Below are 16,664 nucleotides of genomic sequence, written 5' to 3'. Positions count from 1 at the left end.
AGGTGATAAGGAGAGCCAGCAGCAGCTTTAAGGATAATCTTTGTGGTTTCTTTTTCCACAGTGTTAGATAACAAAGTAAAATGCATCAAAGTCTATCTGTGATCAACTATTTATAAAGAACAAATATTGCAGAATGAAGTACTAGAACATCTACTTATAGTATCAGTACTTAGTTTCCCTACAGCCTTGATGTAGTTGAGTAGAAAGTCCAGTATTTGTTGTTAAAGTTTCAACCTAAAGTATGACTACAGCACTTAAACATAATCTCCATTACAGTCTTCAGGACCATTACTGTCCACAACTGTATGAAGCTTTTTGAAGACCTTCCCATCTTGCTGGTTTCTCCACTTCAGGGTGACTTTTCTCTCTTCTTTCGACTTCAGTCTTTCTTCAAGCTGGAAAACAGTTTGTCTAAGATTGTTACACAATTCAAAATCATTTCACACACAACTTTAGGGTTCAAATGTTTTCCTTTAGAGTTGAGTTAAGAACATTAGTTTGTTGCTCATTTCCTGAGGTCTGTCAGCCTTTTTCTGCCTCCTTCAGTCATTCAGAATGATTTCTGCTCTGTATTTTCTGACAACTTTAGACACAAAATCACTGAATGACTCTGGATGAACATGATTTAAACTTCTAGGTTTTTATGGAAAGATTTACGAGCTACTACTCAGACTCTAAAAGAACTTTATAATGATATTTGTCTAATCTTGCACTACCCCAAAACCAATCCCCCTAAAACACAAACAATGACAATGCATGTACAAAATGTGAGGAGAGTTTTCCAGTTGTGAGATACATGAAAATGTTAGCAAGAGCCAAAAGATCAGATCATAAAACACTGAGACTATAACAGCTGAAAACCCCACACTTTTAAAGTGCCTTGAACTTGACACCTCTTCTGTTATTTCATTGGCTGGCCTAATACCTTTTTCTGCAAACTCATCTCCTTACTCAGCACTTCTAATGGTCTGTTCAGCCCCCTGCATTGGGCGATTTCTGAACTTTACACACGATCGAAACGATTGAAACGCTGAAGGTGGCTTTTTTAAACAATGGCCACGGTTACATGGTGCTTTTTTTAAATTCTGAATCATTTATTCTGAATTAAATAATACAGAATTAAAGTGTTCTGCTTCGTGTTTACATGGAAGTAGTAATTCCAAATTGAGGTTTACATGGAAAACATGTTTAATCGCCTTCATTCAATTCTGCTTCAGGCCTGTGGTTTGGGAAGGCTTCTGATTGGACAGGGGGCGAACATAACATATTCACGTCTACCGGAAAAAAATAAAAACAAACCCTTTCTTTTCGGCTACAAAAGAGAAGACCACTTAATAGCTACTATTTTCACTTTTATTTTGACTGTTTTGAAGCAACAGCTTGACAATAACACACTGTTTTACTTTCGTCTGCTGAGCAGGAGAAGTGAGATAGAATACCAGAGAATAGAGGCAGAAGACCATACTGTAGCCAATCAAAGCCAGGAGTTTGTGCAATGGCTGCTCTACCTCCACTCTACAGGATTTTTTGAGTAGAAGGAGAACTTTCAATGACCCGCACAACATTTGTGAAGCTATATGGCCTGATGTAATGCTTCATGTTGCCCAATGAAGCTTGTGACATTTTCTGGTGTGTGTGTGTGTGTGTGTGTGTGTGTGTGTGTGTGCGTGTGTGTGTGTGCGCGTGTGTGCGTGTGTGCGTGTGTGTGTGTGTGTGTGCGTGCGTGCGTGCGTGTGTAATTTGTCCATCCATCCACTCTTTTCATTATATCCATAACTTCTAAGGTTCCTAAATAATCTTGGATCGAGTCCAATGCTTACTTCGGGCGGCCATCCTGGATTATGTGCTCGTCATCACGTCTTTGTGACAGGATGAGCATGGCAGAACGACCAGTATTATTTAAAGCGGAACAAAACGTATACAAGATCGAGGAATTATTCAATTCTGAATTAAAATCAGAACAAACCAACCACGTACTTCGGATTGGCCTTTTTAATTAGGAATTAGGTGTTTACAAGGGAATTAATAATCCTTTTAAAGAGGAATACATTTTTATTCTGAATTAAAGGGGAATTAAAACTCTCATGTAAACGTAGCCATTGAAAAAAAATCATATACCCTTAGAACAATCTCTTTCTAAAATTGATAGTAAAATATAAACTAATTGTCCTATGGGGCATTTTGAATGACTTTAAATGTAAAAGACACATATAAATCATACTAATTGTCAGAAATAATTTTGAGTTATTTACAGATTCTGAAAGTGTGGTTTCTAAGCTTTCCATTGATGTCACACACATAGAAATCTATTAATATTTGAAGAAGTTATGGCTGTTTGAATGTTCTTCTTCAAAGATTAAACATTTTTGTCACCTCTCGGAGCAGCCAGCTGAAGGGCTAAGGGGTTACTTTGCAGTACCCCACCCCAGCAACATTTGTCAATAGCTGTTTTCAATTAATACCTTTGCCTTCAGTTTAGTTATAAATTGAAACATGGCGTTGATTCAGAATCATAGTTTGATTACCTTTACGTAAACATTATTGTACATGTGTGATATTTTTAATAAATAAAAAAAGTTTGGAAGATTCAGTGAATAATTCTCCACCTCTTACCAATACCCCTGTAGATGTACATGCACCAAGATGGCAGCACTTTTAACATGTCCCTCCACAGCCAATGAGGCGTCTATTCATGGCTCCAGAGCCACATATTTCCAACCCTGACCTAGGGTCACCTTGTAGTTTGCCTTTATAGCAGGTGTATACGTTTCAGATTGGTGTCATTAAGCTATAATGGTCACCTTTGCCAGCCCTCACATGAAGACATGATCTGTCTGATTCAAGCCTTGTGTTATTATAAAAAACCTTAAAATTGGCCTTTGAAAGTTTGGGATTCACCTTTTTGAGGAGGTCCTTTTTCACTGCAGGGTCATTGAGGTCCAAGGCAGAATTCCCAGAAGTTATCTTAAGCTGCAGTCTATATGCTGCTCATCAGAAAAAAGAAAAAGCTTTAATTAGTGTTCGTAGTAATGCCATTAATTGTAATGCTGTATTTTAACAACATTTATTTTGAAAATACAAACAAAAAGGAAAATATTGGCCTGCATCTAAAATGTCTAACATGATATATAGTTTTTATTGGATTTATTGAGTTTTTTAAAATCTTTTTATTGTTATTATTATTATTTGTATTCAGTTGTAGAGCATTCTAAATTTAAAGGTTGACATCTCCATAATCCATTGGTTAATAATGAATGGGCCAGTTTTTTCTCATACCTGTTGCTGATTAATGTTTTCTGTTAGAGTAATATCACATGATCAAGTCTTTTCTAATAATCCTCACTACAAATCAATATCATCCAATATGCAAGGTTACAATCAGTGTTAATTATGACAGCAAATGTTTTATTTAGTTTTATTTATAGTCTTTGGGCTAAAATGCAACATAGTTTCAGTCAAAATGAAGTTATCAGGATTATTTTAGATATAGTTTTAGTCAATAAATGATATTAAGATTTTAGTCGAATAAATCTGTTACAGAAATAATAGACCTAAATATAAAGCTTAGGAGTTTATACATTTTTTCAAGTTTCAGTTGTTATTGATCAACCTGATTTAATGTTTTTAAATTTAATGACGTATTTGATGTGATCAATGCGTAAAATCATATAATCACGAGTTCTGATTGGATTTCGTTCCATGTGATGAAATTATAGTTACATTTTTATAAACTAACAAAAATATTGATCCATTTTAATGTAGTTTTTGTTCACATGTATTTATTTTAGTTAGCCATAGTCTAGCTTTTGACATTTGGGCGACCGGGGCTCAGGTAGTAGAGGGGTCGGCTTCTGATTGAGAGGTTGAAAGTTCGATTCCAGTCTCACAAAGTGTCCTTGGGCAAGAACTGAACCCTAAGTTGCTCCCAGTGGTCGACTAGTGCCTTGCATGGCAGCTCAGTCCTATTGGTGTGTGAATGGGTGAATTCCCTGATAATGTGAAGCGCTTTGAGACTACTCCAGAGTAGTGATAAAGATCTATATTAATCAAGTCCATTTACCATTGTCATTTAAAAAATGTAGTCGACAAAAACTATGATTAAAACTTTAGTTGTATCGTACAAGAAGTAAAAAAGTTGTATCAGTTGTACACCTATCTTCTGTGTTTGTTTTGCAATTATTTATATCTATTTTAATAAGTGGCACAATCTGTGTCTGGAAGGTTTTAGGTTCAAACCCTATTGGTTTTCTATTTTCTATGAGTTTCCATTTTGTCAGTGAACCTGGTTTTATTTAGTTTTCAGTTATTTTTTTGGTATTTAGTTGGTTGTCTGTGTGTGTGGTTCATGTCTGTGTGTTTCCACACACCCTGTTTTGTTAAGTAGAGTGTGTTTGTGTTTAGTCCCTTGTGTTTCCACCCAGGTGGGCCGTGTGTACTGATTGTCTTCCCTCACCATTTAAAGAAGTGTTTGCACTCGGCATGTTTACTGCATTGTGATTGGATTGTCATCAAGGTCAATTAGTCAGTTATTTAGGTAGCTTTGGTTTCTACTTTTCCTTATGTTTGCTTTGTAAATTGAATAGTTTCGTTTTTTTTAAAAAAAGGACTTTTGTTTAGACACCACTTCCTCTTTTATATCCACGTCTAGATTGTCCAACATCTTCCCAATAATAGTTCCTCCTTTTCACTAATAATGTCTTGGATTAGGGTAAAAAATGTTAGGCAGTATTTGCCTAATTTATAAAACACTTTCCCAGCTTCACTTAATGATTGTCATTATCCCACTAACCATGAGGCATACTGTAGCAGACAAATGGCAGTTTTTCTTCACAGGATAAAAACTTCCATTTTCCCCACATGGTTGATGAGGTCACAGCACAGATAACTTTCATGGAGTTGAGATTATTATGAACAAAGTCCCAGTTGCTGAAGGTGAAGTTGCTTCCATCAGACCAGAAAAAGTTTGGAGGTCTGTGTAGCCCAATCCATACCTGTGAGCCCCCTGTCTCACTGTAAATCTTTTTTACCACTTTGATATTTGTCACAGTCACCAGGTCCACATAATTTTCTCGACAGTATTTCTGTGCGACTGGCCAAGTTTCAGAAGAATTCACAAAAAAAACGTTGGGATCCAACTGTGACCCTGTTGAGACAATCATTAGGGTTTTAGAGAGGAGTATTCTTACACTATGATTATATTTTATAGAAATGAAGATTTGATTTTTCATATCCTCACCATTGTAACAAACAACATGCCGCTTAGATGAACAAAGCTCATCACTCCATACATTTCTTACTGCAACACATAAGTCATGAGCTGCATTAAAGTCAGGTTGATCACTTCTCCAGTTACTATAGTTAGCACCGACTCCTGAGAATCCATCTGACCATCTCCAGTCGATTGTGCTGTACAGACCCATCCAGACCTCTGAGCTCTGACCAGCTGATGTAATGGTGTCTAGAAGCTGGTCGTTCTGCTCTTTGTTTCCAATTGTGGCCAGGTCTGCATAAGTCTGCCTGCAGTAGGTCTGAGCTTCAGTCCAAGTCTTTTGATCAGCAACATAGTGGTACTGTAGGCATGTGGAGTAAGACCACCCTGTGGAGAAATAGACACTTTAATGAATGTGGAAGCACAATGTACATGCAGGGGTTTGAAGAAGTCTGACTTAATGTATGACAACAAAGGACCAAAGTTACTTTAAAGAGTAACTAAACTCTAAAACCACTTTTTTCTGCTGAATTTAAGTGTCTGTGTATATGGTAGTGTTGTTGATCACCAAACACACCACATCACTTGACCACTAAAACACAAATACAAGATTCAGTCAGACGTATATTGATCATGCATCTAAACCTTTAAAGATCCAGTATTTTGCTATTTTTCACCCATCTCCATTTGTTCTAAAAATCCCAACAACATAGAATTTGAGGTTTATTTTCCCAAACTTAGCTATTTTCTGGAGTTTTAGCCTTCTGAAAAGTCACTTTCAGAGCGCTCCCAAAAACAAGCTGCCTATGCATGAGTAGACGTAAACACACGCACACTTCTTCAGCATGTGTTTATCACAGTAACAGCAGCAGTTAATCATTAACAGTCTTCCTTCTCCTCCTCACCTCACAGAAATAGTTCATTTAAGACGATAGTTCATTGTTTTGTCCAACCGCTGGGTTACACTGGGTCATAAACACGTCGGATCATCCCAAAAAAGCGATACGAGGCGGTATAACTGCTACTAAAAATAGAACTGATTGTGACCGCTCGCTCTGCACCACAGGAAAGTAAACTCTCAACTATCAGCTGAGTCAGCTGCTTCACACCCTCACATAGGCGGCTATATTGCTTTCTTCTCCTCTTCACCTCTTCCGGTCACAAGAATAGTCCATTTAAGACAATAGTCCATTTAAGATGATAGTTAATTGTTTTGTCCAACCGATGCGTTGCATTGGGTCTCAAACACGTCAGATTATCCCAAAAAAGGTGATACAAGGTGGTATAACGGCTACTAAAAGTGAAACTGATATTCTGTATTATCTATATACTGAACGTAAAGATATTAACTGTAATATGTGTACATGTGCCTGTTACGTTTAAAAAAATACAAGGACTGGATTTACAGAAAGATTAATCAGCCATAACGTATTTGTTTTTTTTTTTCTTTTTTTACAATTATTATATACATTAGTGCAATGCCCGTCGGAAGTATGTATTCATATCGTGGGGGCTTAAGTAGAGTAGTCAATTATGGCTAAATGAGTTTGTGTTTAAAGGTTGGATGTACAAAGAGGTGTACATACTCAAGGGGTCTGCAACCTGCGGCTCTGGAGCCTCATGTGGCTCTTTGACTCTTTTGCAATGGCTCTTTGTAGCTTTAAAAATAATAATAAAATAAAATAATGAAATGTTATTTCTTACTGTACAGAGGATGTTGATTATTAATGATATTAACGTCAAATAAAATGATGATAAAACAATTGGTTAACATAAAAATAAATCACGTTATGCAATAACTGCCACTTTCCTACTTCAACTCCTACAACCTCTACTTACCATCAACTTTCCTGCACCTGTGGCTAACCTTAAGTTTTAAATCCGTTGTAAGATAACTAAAGTAACAAAAAGATTATTTTGGAAGAAAATAGAGTCTGTGGAAAGAAAAAAAAATATTTAATTGCCAATATGCAGCCTTAATATGCAAGCTTGATATGTTGCAAGAATTTTTTATATTTTTTTGTTTGGTGTATTTTTTTGTAATGTATGTTTTTTTGAGTCATTATGTGTATGTTTGTATCTTTCTGTCGTGTTTTTGTGAAACTTTTGCATAATTATTGTTTTTTGTTGCCATTGTACTGTGATTCTGGAATCATTTTGACTATTATTGTATGTTCTTTGGTGTAGTTTTGTGCATTTCTGTTGTCATTTTGTGTATAAATATTTAGTTTTGTGTATTTTGAGTCAATTTCATAATATTCTGAAATGTATGTTTAGTGTTTTGTTTTATTTTACTCATTTAGTATTTATTATATATATATATATATATTGTGTGTGTGTGTGTGTGTGTGTGTGTGTGTGTGTGTGTGTGTGTGTGTGTGTGTGTGTGATTAACAGGCACTCCTATGCCACATGCTATATCTGTTACTGAGGGAGGTACGTGTGGTTTGTGGTGCAGCTCAGGATTTATATATATATATATTTATATAAATAAACTGTGTGTGCACGTTGACAGCTGTAATTCTTTTAAATAAGCAGCAAATTGATTTGCATGTTCTTCAGTTTGTGTGTGTGTTTATTTTTTTGCATCATAAAGTCATGCATGTTAGACTTACTGTAGTGCACACGTGGGCAACTTTGGTTCTCAACCTTGGGACCGCGAGACACTGGGAAGGGGTTGCCAGATGCCTTCAAGAAACTAAGAATATATTTTTGAACAATTTGAGCCCATTTTTGCTTAATTTCACCCTTTTTTCTGCAACTACACCAAACTCACCATTTTCATCTTTTTCTTGCCGTTTTTTTTGCTCATTTTAATGCATTTTTACTGCATTACTCCCATGTACATCACTTTTCCTCCTAATGTCACATATGTTGACCCAATATTGTAACTTTTAACCACTTTTTGCCATATTTCATGCTTTTTTTTTTTGCCAATTTAACCACATTCACAATTTGTCATGCTCATTATTTGCTAAATTACTTTGTCTCAACCACCCTCCCCCCATTTCTGCCACTTTTAAGCCAATATTGACACTTTGAACCCTTTATAACACTTTTTTGTCTGTTTTTGTCCACTCTAATTTGCAACTTTGAACCAATTTCTGTGGTTTTTAAAATCCCATTTCCCCAATATTTCCACCATTTTTGGTCACTTTTAACCCATTTTATTTCTGATTAAAACAAGGATTTACATCTTTAAGATGACTATGTATTATGGCAGAAATAATACTAAACTCGATCTAATAGTACATGTGTTAAACTCAAGGCCTGCGGACCAAATCTCCTTTTGGTTCATCTAATTTAGCCAGCAGGAGAAAGTCAAATGGACATTTAAAAATTAATCATTAACTGACCAACTAATTCAGTTGTAGATTACTCAGTCCCGCCAAATACCCACATTTAACAAAAGGGATCACAGTTTTCCTCCTAATATCACACGATGGCAGTCAATTTCAATCTGAAATTGTTAAAGAATTCAAATATTTTTTTCTGAAGTGTTTCAATTTTGCTCAAATTTTTTTAAAAATCACAAATTTAAGAAAATTGAAGTTCTAATCCCGCAGGGACGGATATCTCTCACTTATTATTTTACATATATTGTGTAACATTTCTATCATTTTCTCCACCTATTATCTGAGGCCCACTTCAGATCAAACTGGTCGGTATTTGTTCCCTGAACTTAAATGAGTTTGACAGTCCTGTAATAGAAGAATCCTCCTTGGACATCCCTCTGCAGCTCTGTCAATGTGTCTCTCACTTCCTCGTTGGTGCGGAGTACAGTGGGAACAGTGGGAACAGTGGAAACAGTGAGGGTGTGTAACAGGGCGTGACTGCCTCCCAGTCTCTCTGCAGCCAACAGAAACATGGGAAACCTGGAGCTCACAGCTGTAGCATTAAAGCATCATGGGAGTAAAAATGGAGCTTGTTTAGAAAATGTGAGCATTCGTACGACTTGATAATGTTAAACTTTAGTGAATTGGGTTTGATTTGACTGGTTCTGGAAAGTTTTTCAGTTAGTTCTACACAAGTTCACTGTCTCCATGCCTGGATTGGCTGCTTACTGGTTGCCCACATATGGTGGATTACAGTAAGCGTTTGCCATAAAAACAAGTAGAAATAGTTTTGATTCAAAGTTGTGACTGAACTAAACATTAACATATTCTATAGCTCAAGCTGTGATTATGTGCTGTGTGTAAGTTTTCAGTAAAATAGCCCCAAACTTTTGAGACTTTAGGTTGGTTCATCTTCTGATCAGTATGTAAATGGTGAAGCAACACTGCACCCAGCAGTTCATGTATGGCTTAACTGAGGCCTTTTTGTAGCTGCTGATTGGTTCCAATTTTGTCACTAAGTATTTTCAGTTGTGTGTCAAAGTATTTTCAATTACCCAATGTGTATTGTGTTTTGAATTGATGTGTTTTCCCAACGGTACCCTGAGATTTCCTTTTTGAACTAAGTGTCTAATGTATGAAAAAGTGTGTAGTGTGCAGGAACAAGTGTGTTAAAGAAATGCAACTAAAGTGCAAAGCAGCACTTTTGTTAAAGGTATGGTTATACTTTGTTTAAGGTATGGTAAAAACAGCTTCAATACTTACTTTTGTTTAAGCAATGAGTAAAAACTGTGAACCTGGAACTGTTTGCGGTGTCTGTTTTTGCACCGTCTGATTCTGGATCTGGATTTTTTTGTATAGTTTGTTTTTTGTTGCCATTGTACTGTGATTCTGGAATCATTTTGACTATTTTTGTATGTTCTTTGGTGTAGTTTTGTGCATTTCTGTTGTCATTTTGTGTATAAATATGTAGTTTTGTGTATTTTGAGTCAATTTCATAATTTTCTGAAATGTATGTTTTTTGGAGTCATTTTGTGTGTTTTAGGTTTAGTGTTTTGTTTTATTTTACTCATTTAGTATTTTATTATATTTATAGTGTGTGTGTGTGTGTGTGTGTGTGTGACTTTTAGCAGTATAAAAACATTTTTAATGTTGACCTTTTCTTTTTTTAACCCAAACAAACTGCGACACAGTGACATCATGAACCCGGAACCGGAAGTAGTGCGCTCAATACCGCGCTCTTACCGAGGGAGCCGTAATTTTAAAATTAACGTTTTGAGACGCCAAATTACTCCAAAATAACGGGTGCACACACTTGGGGTATTTGGAACCCATTGACGAAGATTCAGGTTGAACTCATACCGTGTCGGGGAGATATTTGCTACAGGCACGCACGCACGCACGCACGCACGCACGCACGCACACACACACACACACACACACACACACACACACACACACACACACACACACACACACACACACACACACACACGCACCTACACACACAGACCTTCCTTGAATTTATAGATAGATTTCCTATGTTTCATTTTGTTCAGGCATCGAAAAGGGCAGCTATTGTTTTTTACACCGTTGTGTTCGGCCGCCAAGAGCTGCTGACCGCGGAATGTACTGGCAATAATATACTTTGTCACCCTGGATTTTCACTGGATGCGTATATGCTGCGAAACAACAGCTCAGCTGATAGGTTTCCATTAAAGTCCCATGTTACGCTAAATCACCTTGTTTGTTTCATTGATTCCCTCAATTGTTAGTTAGAGGGTGATTTGCTCCTTTCTTACTGCAGAGCGAGCACAAACACCTCCCGCCTTGATGACAAATTTGACGTGGCACTGAGCTGGAGAAGCCCCGCCTCCAGGAAGCTCTCTGCTGTCATTGACATGTAAACATGAAAACCCCTATGAAGGGGAGCATTTCAGCGTCCTTCACGCAGTGCTATGTATGTATTTTCGACAGTCTATGCATGTACCAGTGAACGCCCAGCCTCCACGCTCTGTCTCGTGTTTATAAAGCAAATTAATGGCTCCTTATCGTGCTTTTGCAGAGCTTGATGTCAACACATTGGTTTAAACCAGGAACGTTTTATCAGCTGATTAATGTTGGTCAGTCCTTTAGATAAAAATCTATATCTTTCCTTTAGGATCTCACCAGGTAAATGAAAGGATTGCATCGATGCCTAAATATTTCATGTCCTGTCAGATGTCAGATCCAATCACACAGCAGCATGTCCAGAGATTGATCCACCTATTCTAAGGCTGGTCGTTTTCCGAGATAACTGATTGGCCAGGAGGTTGGGATTTATACTGGATCAGAACTTATCTTAGCTCTTAAACTACTACCAACCGACTCCTAAGATCTACACAGTCAACAGGGACAATGGCTGACCTAAAGTCAGGGACCAGGTACAGTTTAATCTTCTTTGATATAAAAATGTACAAGTCAATGTCACCAGTAGGCTGTATATCATCTGAAAACTGGGAGGTGGTTATCAGGATACTGGCTCCCAGATTCTTCCCAGTTGGTGTGTACGTCTTTGGGGCAGTGGTCAGTTGGAAAATAAGGAAAGTAACAGACTGCATACCTGGGGTGATGGGATCTTGTTTAGTGATTATGGGATAACTATGAATTGGTGCCTTGGTCTCTCTCTGGTAGTTCTGTACTTATTATAATTGTATTAAAATAATTATGTACAATATATATTTAGACCTTAATTGTAACAAAGGAGGGATTGAAATGGTTAATTCCAGAACTATTATCTCTCCCAGGCCTGATCATCTCTTAGTCAGAGTTCCCTAAACAGTCCATATTGACTTTGCATCCTCATCTAAAACCACCATAACACCACTTCATAATTATTAAAAAAGAAGCACTCAGGACCTTAATTGCTAAAGGTTCGCATATGTAAAAATGTGCTAATTTAACTGCAGACAAAAACACATGTTAAAGTGGATCACTGCGTCTTTGTTGGAACGTTCAAAATATTGGAAGGATGACGGGCAAATAGATTAATTTATCCCCCAAAATGGATCGGAGTATATCTGATACCAAATCCAGCCCTTATAAGGTGGCTTACGTTACCATCTAACACAGTACAGACTGATTTCAGATTTGTGATCTCATGTTAATCAGCAAACATTTCTCTTCAACTTAATAGAAAAACATTGTGTGATAGACATAGGACATTTTGTGCAAGGTTGCAGAAAGAATCAGAGATTAGAAAACATTTTATCTGGTAATGTCTCGATTATATTAATCAATTCATGCAGTTAAACACTATCATTCATTGTTAAAACAACATGTGATGCTGAAATTACAGGCACATTACAATCATTTAAGAATAGCAAATACCTACAAATATTTAGGAGCTTTAAACCATAATCATTATTTTTTAATGGTACTATTACAACCTGCTCATTTTTTAATATTCTTCAACATTTATGAGATTTCAGAATATTAACTTTTATTTTCAAACTTTAACAACAAGATAGCTCCAACTTGTTGCCAAACTCACAGGTCCAGTAGAACAAACTTGTTTACAATAGTTTTCTTCAAAAGCTGTCATTCAGTCTGTAAACCTTTTAAATAGTTATAGTCAGTTATAGTAACTGCTTATTGTTTTTGCCACTTTTAGGTCTTCATATCATAACTTTCTGAACCAAATAATTGACTACTAACCTGAAAGACACATGAGAGCCAGTAAGATCCTCGCCATCCTGATCTGCTCAGTGGATTGTTTCACTCTAGATTGTGTTTATATTAGGGCACAATTTAAACAAATTCACGACTTGTTTTTTCTTGTTGCCCAAGGTCACCTTTAAACAAGGACGAGCAAAGATTTGTTTATCATGACCTTAATCAAATGAAATGCTAATTCCTCTGTGGTTCACACTGTGGAAAAGATATTAGTCATTATGTAATTTTCTTCTTGACTGAAAAGTGTCGACCAATAATCTCATCAGATCTTTTTCAGTGCCTCATTTTATCCTCTCTACTGTTGTTGTCAGCAAAGGATTAGTTATTTGAAAGATGTTTATTCTGCTGATCTGTGTGTGCAGTAAGACATAATGATTCCATAGACAGGATACCAGATGTATGCCATAATTACGTTAGTATACATTATCTGCCGGAGCTAGACAGGCTTGTATTCTGGTTCAAGTACCAATTTGATTGATAAACCATTTCTTCTGTCATATTGTCCAGAGTAAACTGATTCCCTGTAGGGTAATGAGCAATTTTTGGAGTTATGTCTTTGTTGGAGATATACGGTTCGTTTTCCCTGACCAGGCAGAGTATGCAGTGATCTCACAGGTCTCATTTTTTGTTACTTGTTCAGGACTCTGATTGTATTATTAAACTGCCTATTATTTACATATCAGTTGTCCCAAAGACTACTTTCACATCCCCTTTTTGTTATCGTCATCCACACCACAAGATGCAACACCTACAGTAGTTAGCTTTAAAAATAACTGTTCTCTGTCTTTGTCACGTTTAGATCTTTTCAGATCAGAACTTTCTTCCAAAAGAGATCCAGATAATTGACTACTAACCGGAAAGACACATGAGGGTGAGTAAGATCATTTTCATCCTTATATGTTCAGTGGATTGTTTCACTCTAGATTGTGTAAACATTAGGAAGTGATTTAAACAAATTTTCTACTTGCTTTTTCTTGTTGCCCAAGGTCACCTTGAAAACAAGGATAAGCAAAGATTTGTTTATAATGACCTTAATCAAATAATCCATTTAACTAAGATTTACATGCTGTTCTGAGAAGTAAAAGCAGCGACTCCTAAAACTAGTACTTTATATACATAATAAGATATAATATATACTTATATTGATAAATGAATCGGTTCGCAGCCGAGTGTGAAGCGGCCGGAATGAGAATCAGCACCTCCAAATCCGAGTCCATGGTTCTCGACCGGAAAAAGGTGGAGTGCCTTCTCCGGGTTGGAGATGAGGTTTCTGCCCAGGTGGAGGAGTTCAAGTTCCTCAGGGTCTTGTTCACGAGTGAGGGAAGGATGGAGCGAGAGATCGACAGGCGGATTGGTGCGGCGTCTGCAGTGATGCGGAGTCTGCACCAGTCCGTCATTGTAAAAAGGGATCTGAGCCAAAAAGCGAAGCTCTCGATTTACAGGTCGGTCTACGTTCCAACCCTCACCTATGGTCATGAACTTTGGGTCATGACCGAAAGAACAAGATCACGGGTACAAGCGGCCGAAATGAGTTTCCTCCGTAGGGTGGCTGGGCTCTCCCTAAGAGATAGGGTGAGAACCTCAGTCATTCGGGAGGGGCTCAAAGTAGAGTCGCTGCTCCTCCGCATCGAGAAAAGCCAGATGAGGTGGCTCGAGCACCTAATTAGGATGCCCCCCTGAACGCCTCCCTAGTGAGGCCTCCCTAGTGAGGCGTTCAGCGCACGTCCCTCCGGAAGGAGGCCCCGGGGAAGACCCAGGACACGCTGGAGAGACTTGTCTCTCGGCTGGCCTGGGAACGTCTCGGGGTCCCCCCGGAAGAGCTGGAGGAAGTGGCCGGGGAGAGGGAAGTCTGGGCCTCCCTACTGAGGATGCTGCCCCCGCGACCCGGAAACGGCTAAGCGGGAGATATATCGCCCAGCCCTAATTCCTAAATTATAAAACAGCCTAAATAAAAACTTAAATGTGTATATGAAGCACATGTGTTTATTTAATATACTTACAGTTTATATACAAGTCAACACGTTGCATATTTACTGTTAATTTCACATTGCTTGTCTTTAAGTTTGACATTTACATGTTATTTTCATTACATATTTTATTTTAATTTCTCATGCTCACTCATAGGGTTCTCTGGTAGTCACTAATGACTTATTAGACACATTTGTTGCACACTTTACATTCTTTAACACTTTTTGAATGGAGTGTATATTTATGGTGCTTGTGATTGGCTGATTTTTTTTCATGCTGACTTACGTGGTTCCTTCCGCTGTGGGAGACGCTAAAATCGAAGTTATTAATCTAACAGAACGTGTAACTGTGTCCTATCCTGCTGCTCTTTAGGAAGGTACTGTAAGCTCTCTGTCTCATGTCACGGCAAATTTACGGTTGGTCTCATTTGGAGACATGATTTATTGCTCTGGTTGAGTGATGGAGTCCAGGCGAGGCATTGTTGATTTTATAAAAAAGGTTTATTATAAAACTAAATAAAGAGTACAAAGATGGACAAAATTAGTGACCGCCCGGGCGGACGTCCGATGATCGAGTGGCACACAGTTCTAACTCATCACGTATATTCCCCCTCAGTCCCCCTCCCTCCTCCCTCCAGGAGATAAAGAGGACAGGGTGGAGGTGAAAGAAGAGGGTGAAAAGAGACAGTTTCTTCTTTGGGTCAAAACAACCAGTTCTCTGGTATCTCCTGAATGTCGTGAGTTTCGGAGGTGTGTGCGTGTATGGTGTTTGTGTGTATGAATGGATGTGTATTGGGTGTGTATGTGTGACTATGTGAGTGTGTGTAGGTATGTGACTGTGTGATGCCTCCGTGTCTGAGAGATAAGATGTGTTTTGGGAAGATGACCTTGAGAAGAGAGCAGAAAACATGAGACAGCAGAAATGAAAAGTCTCAACTTAAAGCCTTAAAAAGAATAAGGTCTATGAGTAAATATGTTAATAAACATAACTGACAATTTTGGCCCTGACAATCCACCCTTTTTGGACAAAGTCCAACACATAAAAAAAAGGCAAAATTAGTTAGTGAAAATGTCTAACCTTAGCACAGCCTAAAACACATAAAACTTACTCAAAAAAGTTAGTGGGATTGTAGCTCAACCTCTCGTGGTCTGTAGGACAAACGATACTGACACCGTCATAACACTATGGATATATGCATTGTTTTTCAGGGGACACAGGCATCCCCAAGGTTGGAGCAGGAAGAAAGGAGGAAAAGGCAAAGAACCCCATAAACACATAATGAATATTACGTGAGACAAGGTCATATGCACAATAAAATCAAATATCCTTAGCTACTAAAATCATTGGCAATCACGGCAATGAATATGGAATATATATATATATCACTAGTAGCAAAAACACACATGGTAAAAATATCAGCACAGCAACAAAAACATATGTAGGTGTCATCAGTAAGCAGAGTCATCATCTGAGACATCAAAACACGCATCATGAACACTTCAGGCTGGACTTCCGGCGGCGGTAGGGTTATAGGACGTGGCATGGCGTCGCGTAGCCTGGAAATGTTTTTGGCTGCCTCTGCAATAATCTGACCGTCGGCGGTATTATTCGGGATAAAACTGCAACAAGATGCACCTACCAATGCCACGGTCTGTAGGTCTAGGACCATTCTATTTTGTAGGACTAAGGTTTCGACGCGCAGCAGTGTTTTGCCCACCCCAGCCCAGGGAAACATCGAATAAGTAACTTTCTGGCCTGTCGTCCACAGTTTATGTTCGGGGGGAACGTCCGTGCCCCAGATCGCGTCGTGTGGATTAAAGCCCAAAGGAGTGTGGGATTCGAATTTACGTCGTGACAAAAGGGGAATAGTTGAGCATAGTCAAAAACCGTTTGCTAAATTAAACGTGCCATTAGTCCCGGGTGTATGAACGTGGGCACAT

The 16,664-nt window shown here is 38.0% G+C and overlaps 1 protein-coding gene across 1 annotated transcript; it reads right to left on the bottom strand.

The window, feature by feature from the left end:
* Positions 1–254: 254 nt before the first annotated feature.
* On the bottom strand, positions 255–12,790 carry LOC114480183 (lymphocyte antigen 75-like). The gene is made up of 5 exons (XM_028474079.1): positions 12,739–12,790; positions 5,237–5,596; positions 4,790–5,143; positions 2,899–2,984; positions 255–395 (listed from the first exon to the last, which is right to left on the bottom strand). The coding sequence occupies exons 1-5, from the start codon at positions 12,773–12,775 to the stop codon at positions 255–257; spliced, it is 978 nt and encodes a 325-aa protein (XP_028329880.1). The 5' UTR covers positions 12,776–12,790.
* Between the last annotated feature and the right edge of the window lie 3,874 nt (positions 12,791–16,664).

The sequence above is a fragment of the Gouania willdenowi genome, chromosome 18, assembly GCF_900634775.1.
Source record: "Gouania willdenowi chromosome 18, fGouWil2.1, whole genome shotgun sequence".
In the NCBI taxonomy this organism is placed as follows: Eukaryota; Metazoa; Chordata; class Actinopteri; order Blenniiformes; family Gobiesocidae; genus Gouania; species Gouania willdenowi.
The sequence above is the reverse complement of the archived record's forward strand: the minus strand, read 5'-3'. Positions and strand labels throughout refer to the sequence as shown.

What these genes read in the sequence shown, in the direction of transcription:
- LOC114480183 (XM_028474079.1), bottom strand. Translation starts at nt 12,775, where the DNA reads ATGGCGAGGATCTTACTGGCTCTCATGTGTCTTTCAG. An exon ending in GCATGTTGTTTGTTACAATG is followed by an intron (nt 5,144 to 5,236) that starts GTGAGGATATGA and finishes TTGTCTCAACAG; the next exon opens with GGTCACAGTTGGATCCCAAC. An exon ending in CTGCTACAGTATGCCTCATG is followed by an intron (nt 2,985 to 4,789) that starts GTTAGTGGGATA and finishes TCTGATGAGCAG; the next exon opens with CATATAGACTGCAGCTTAAG.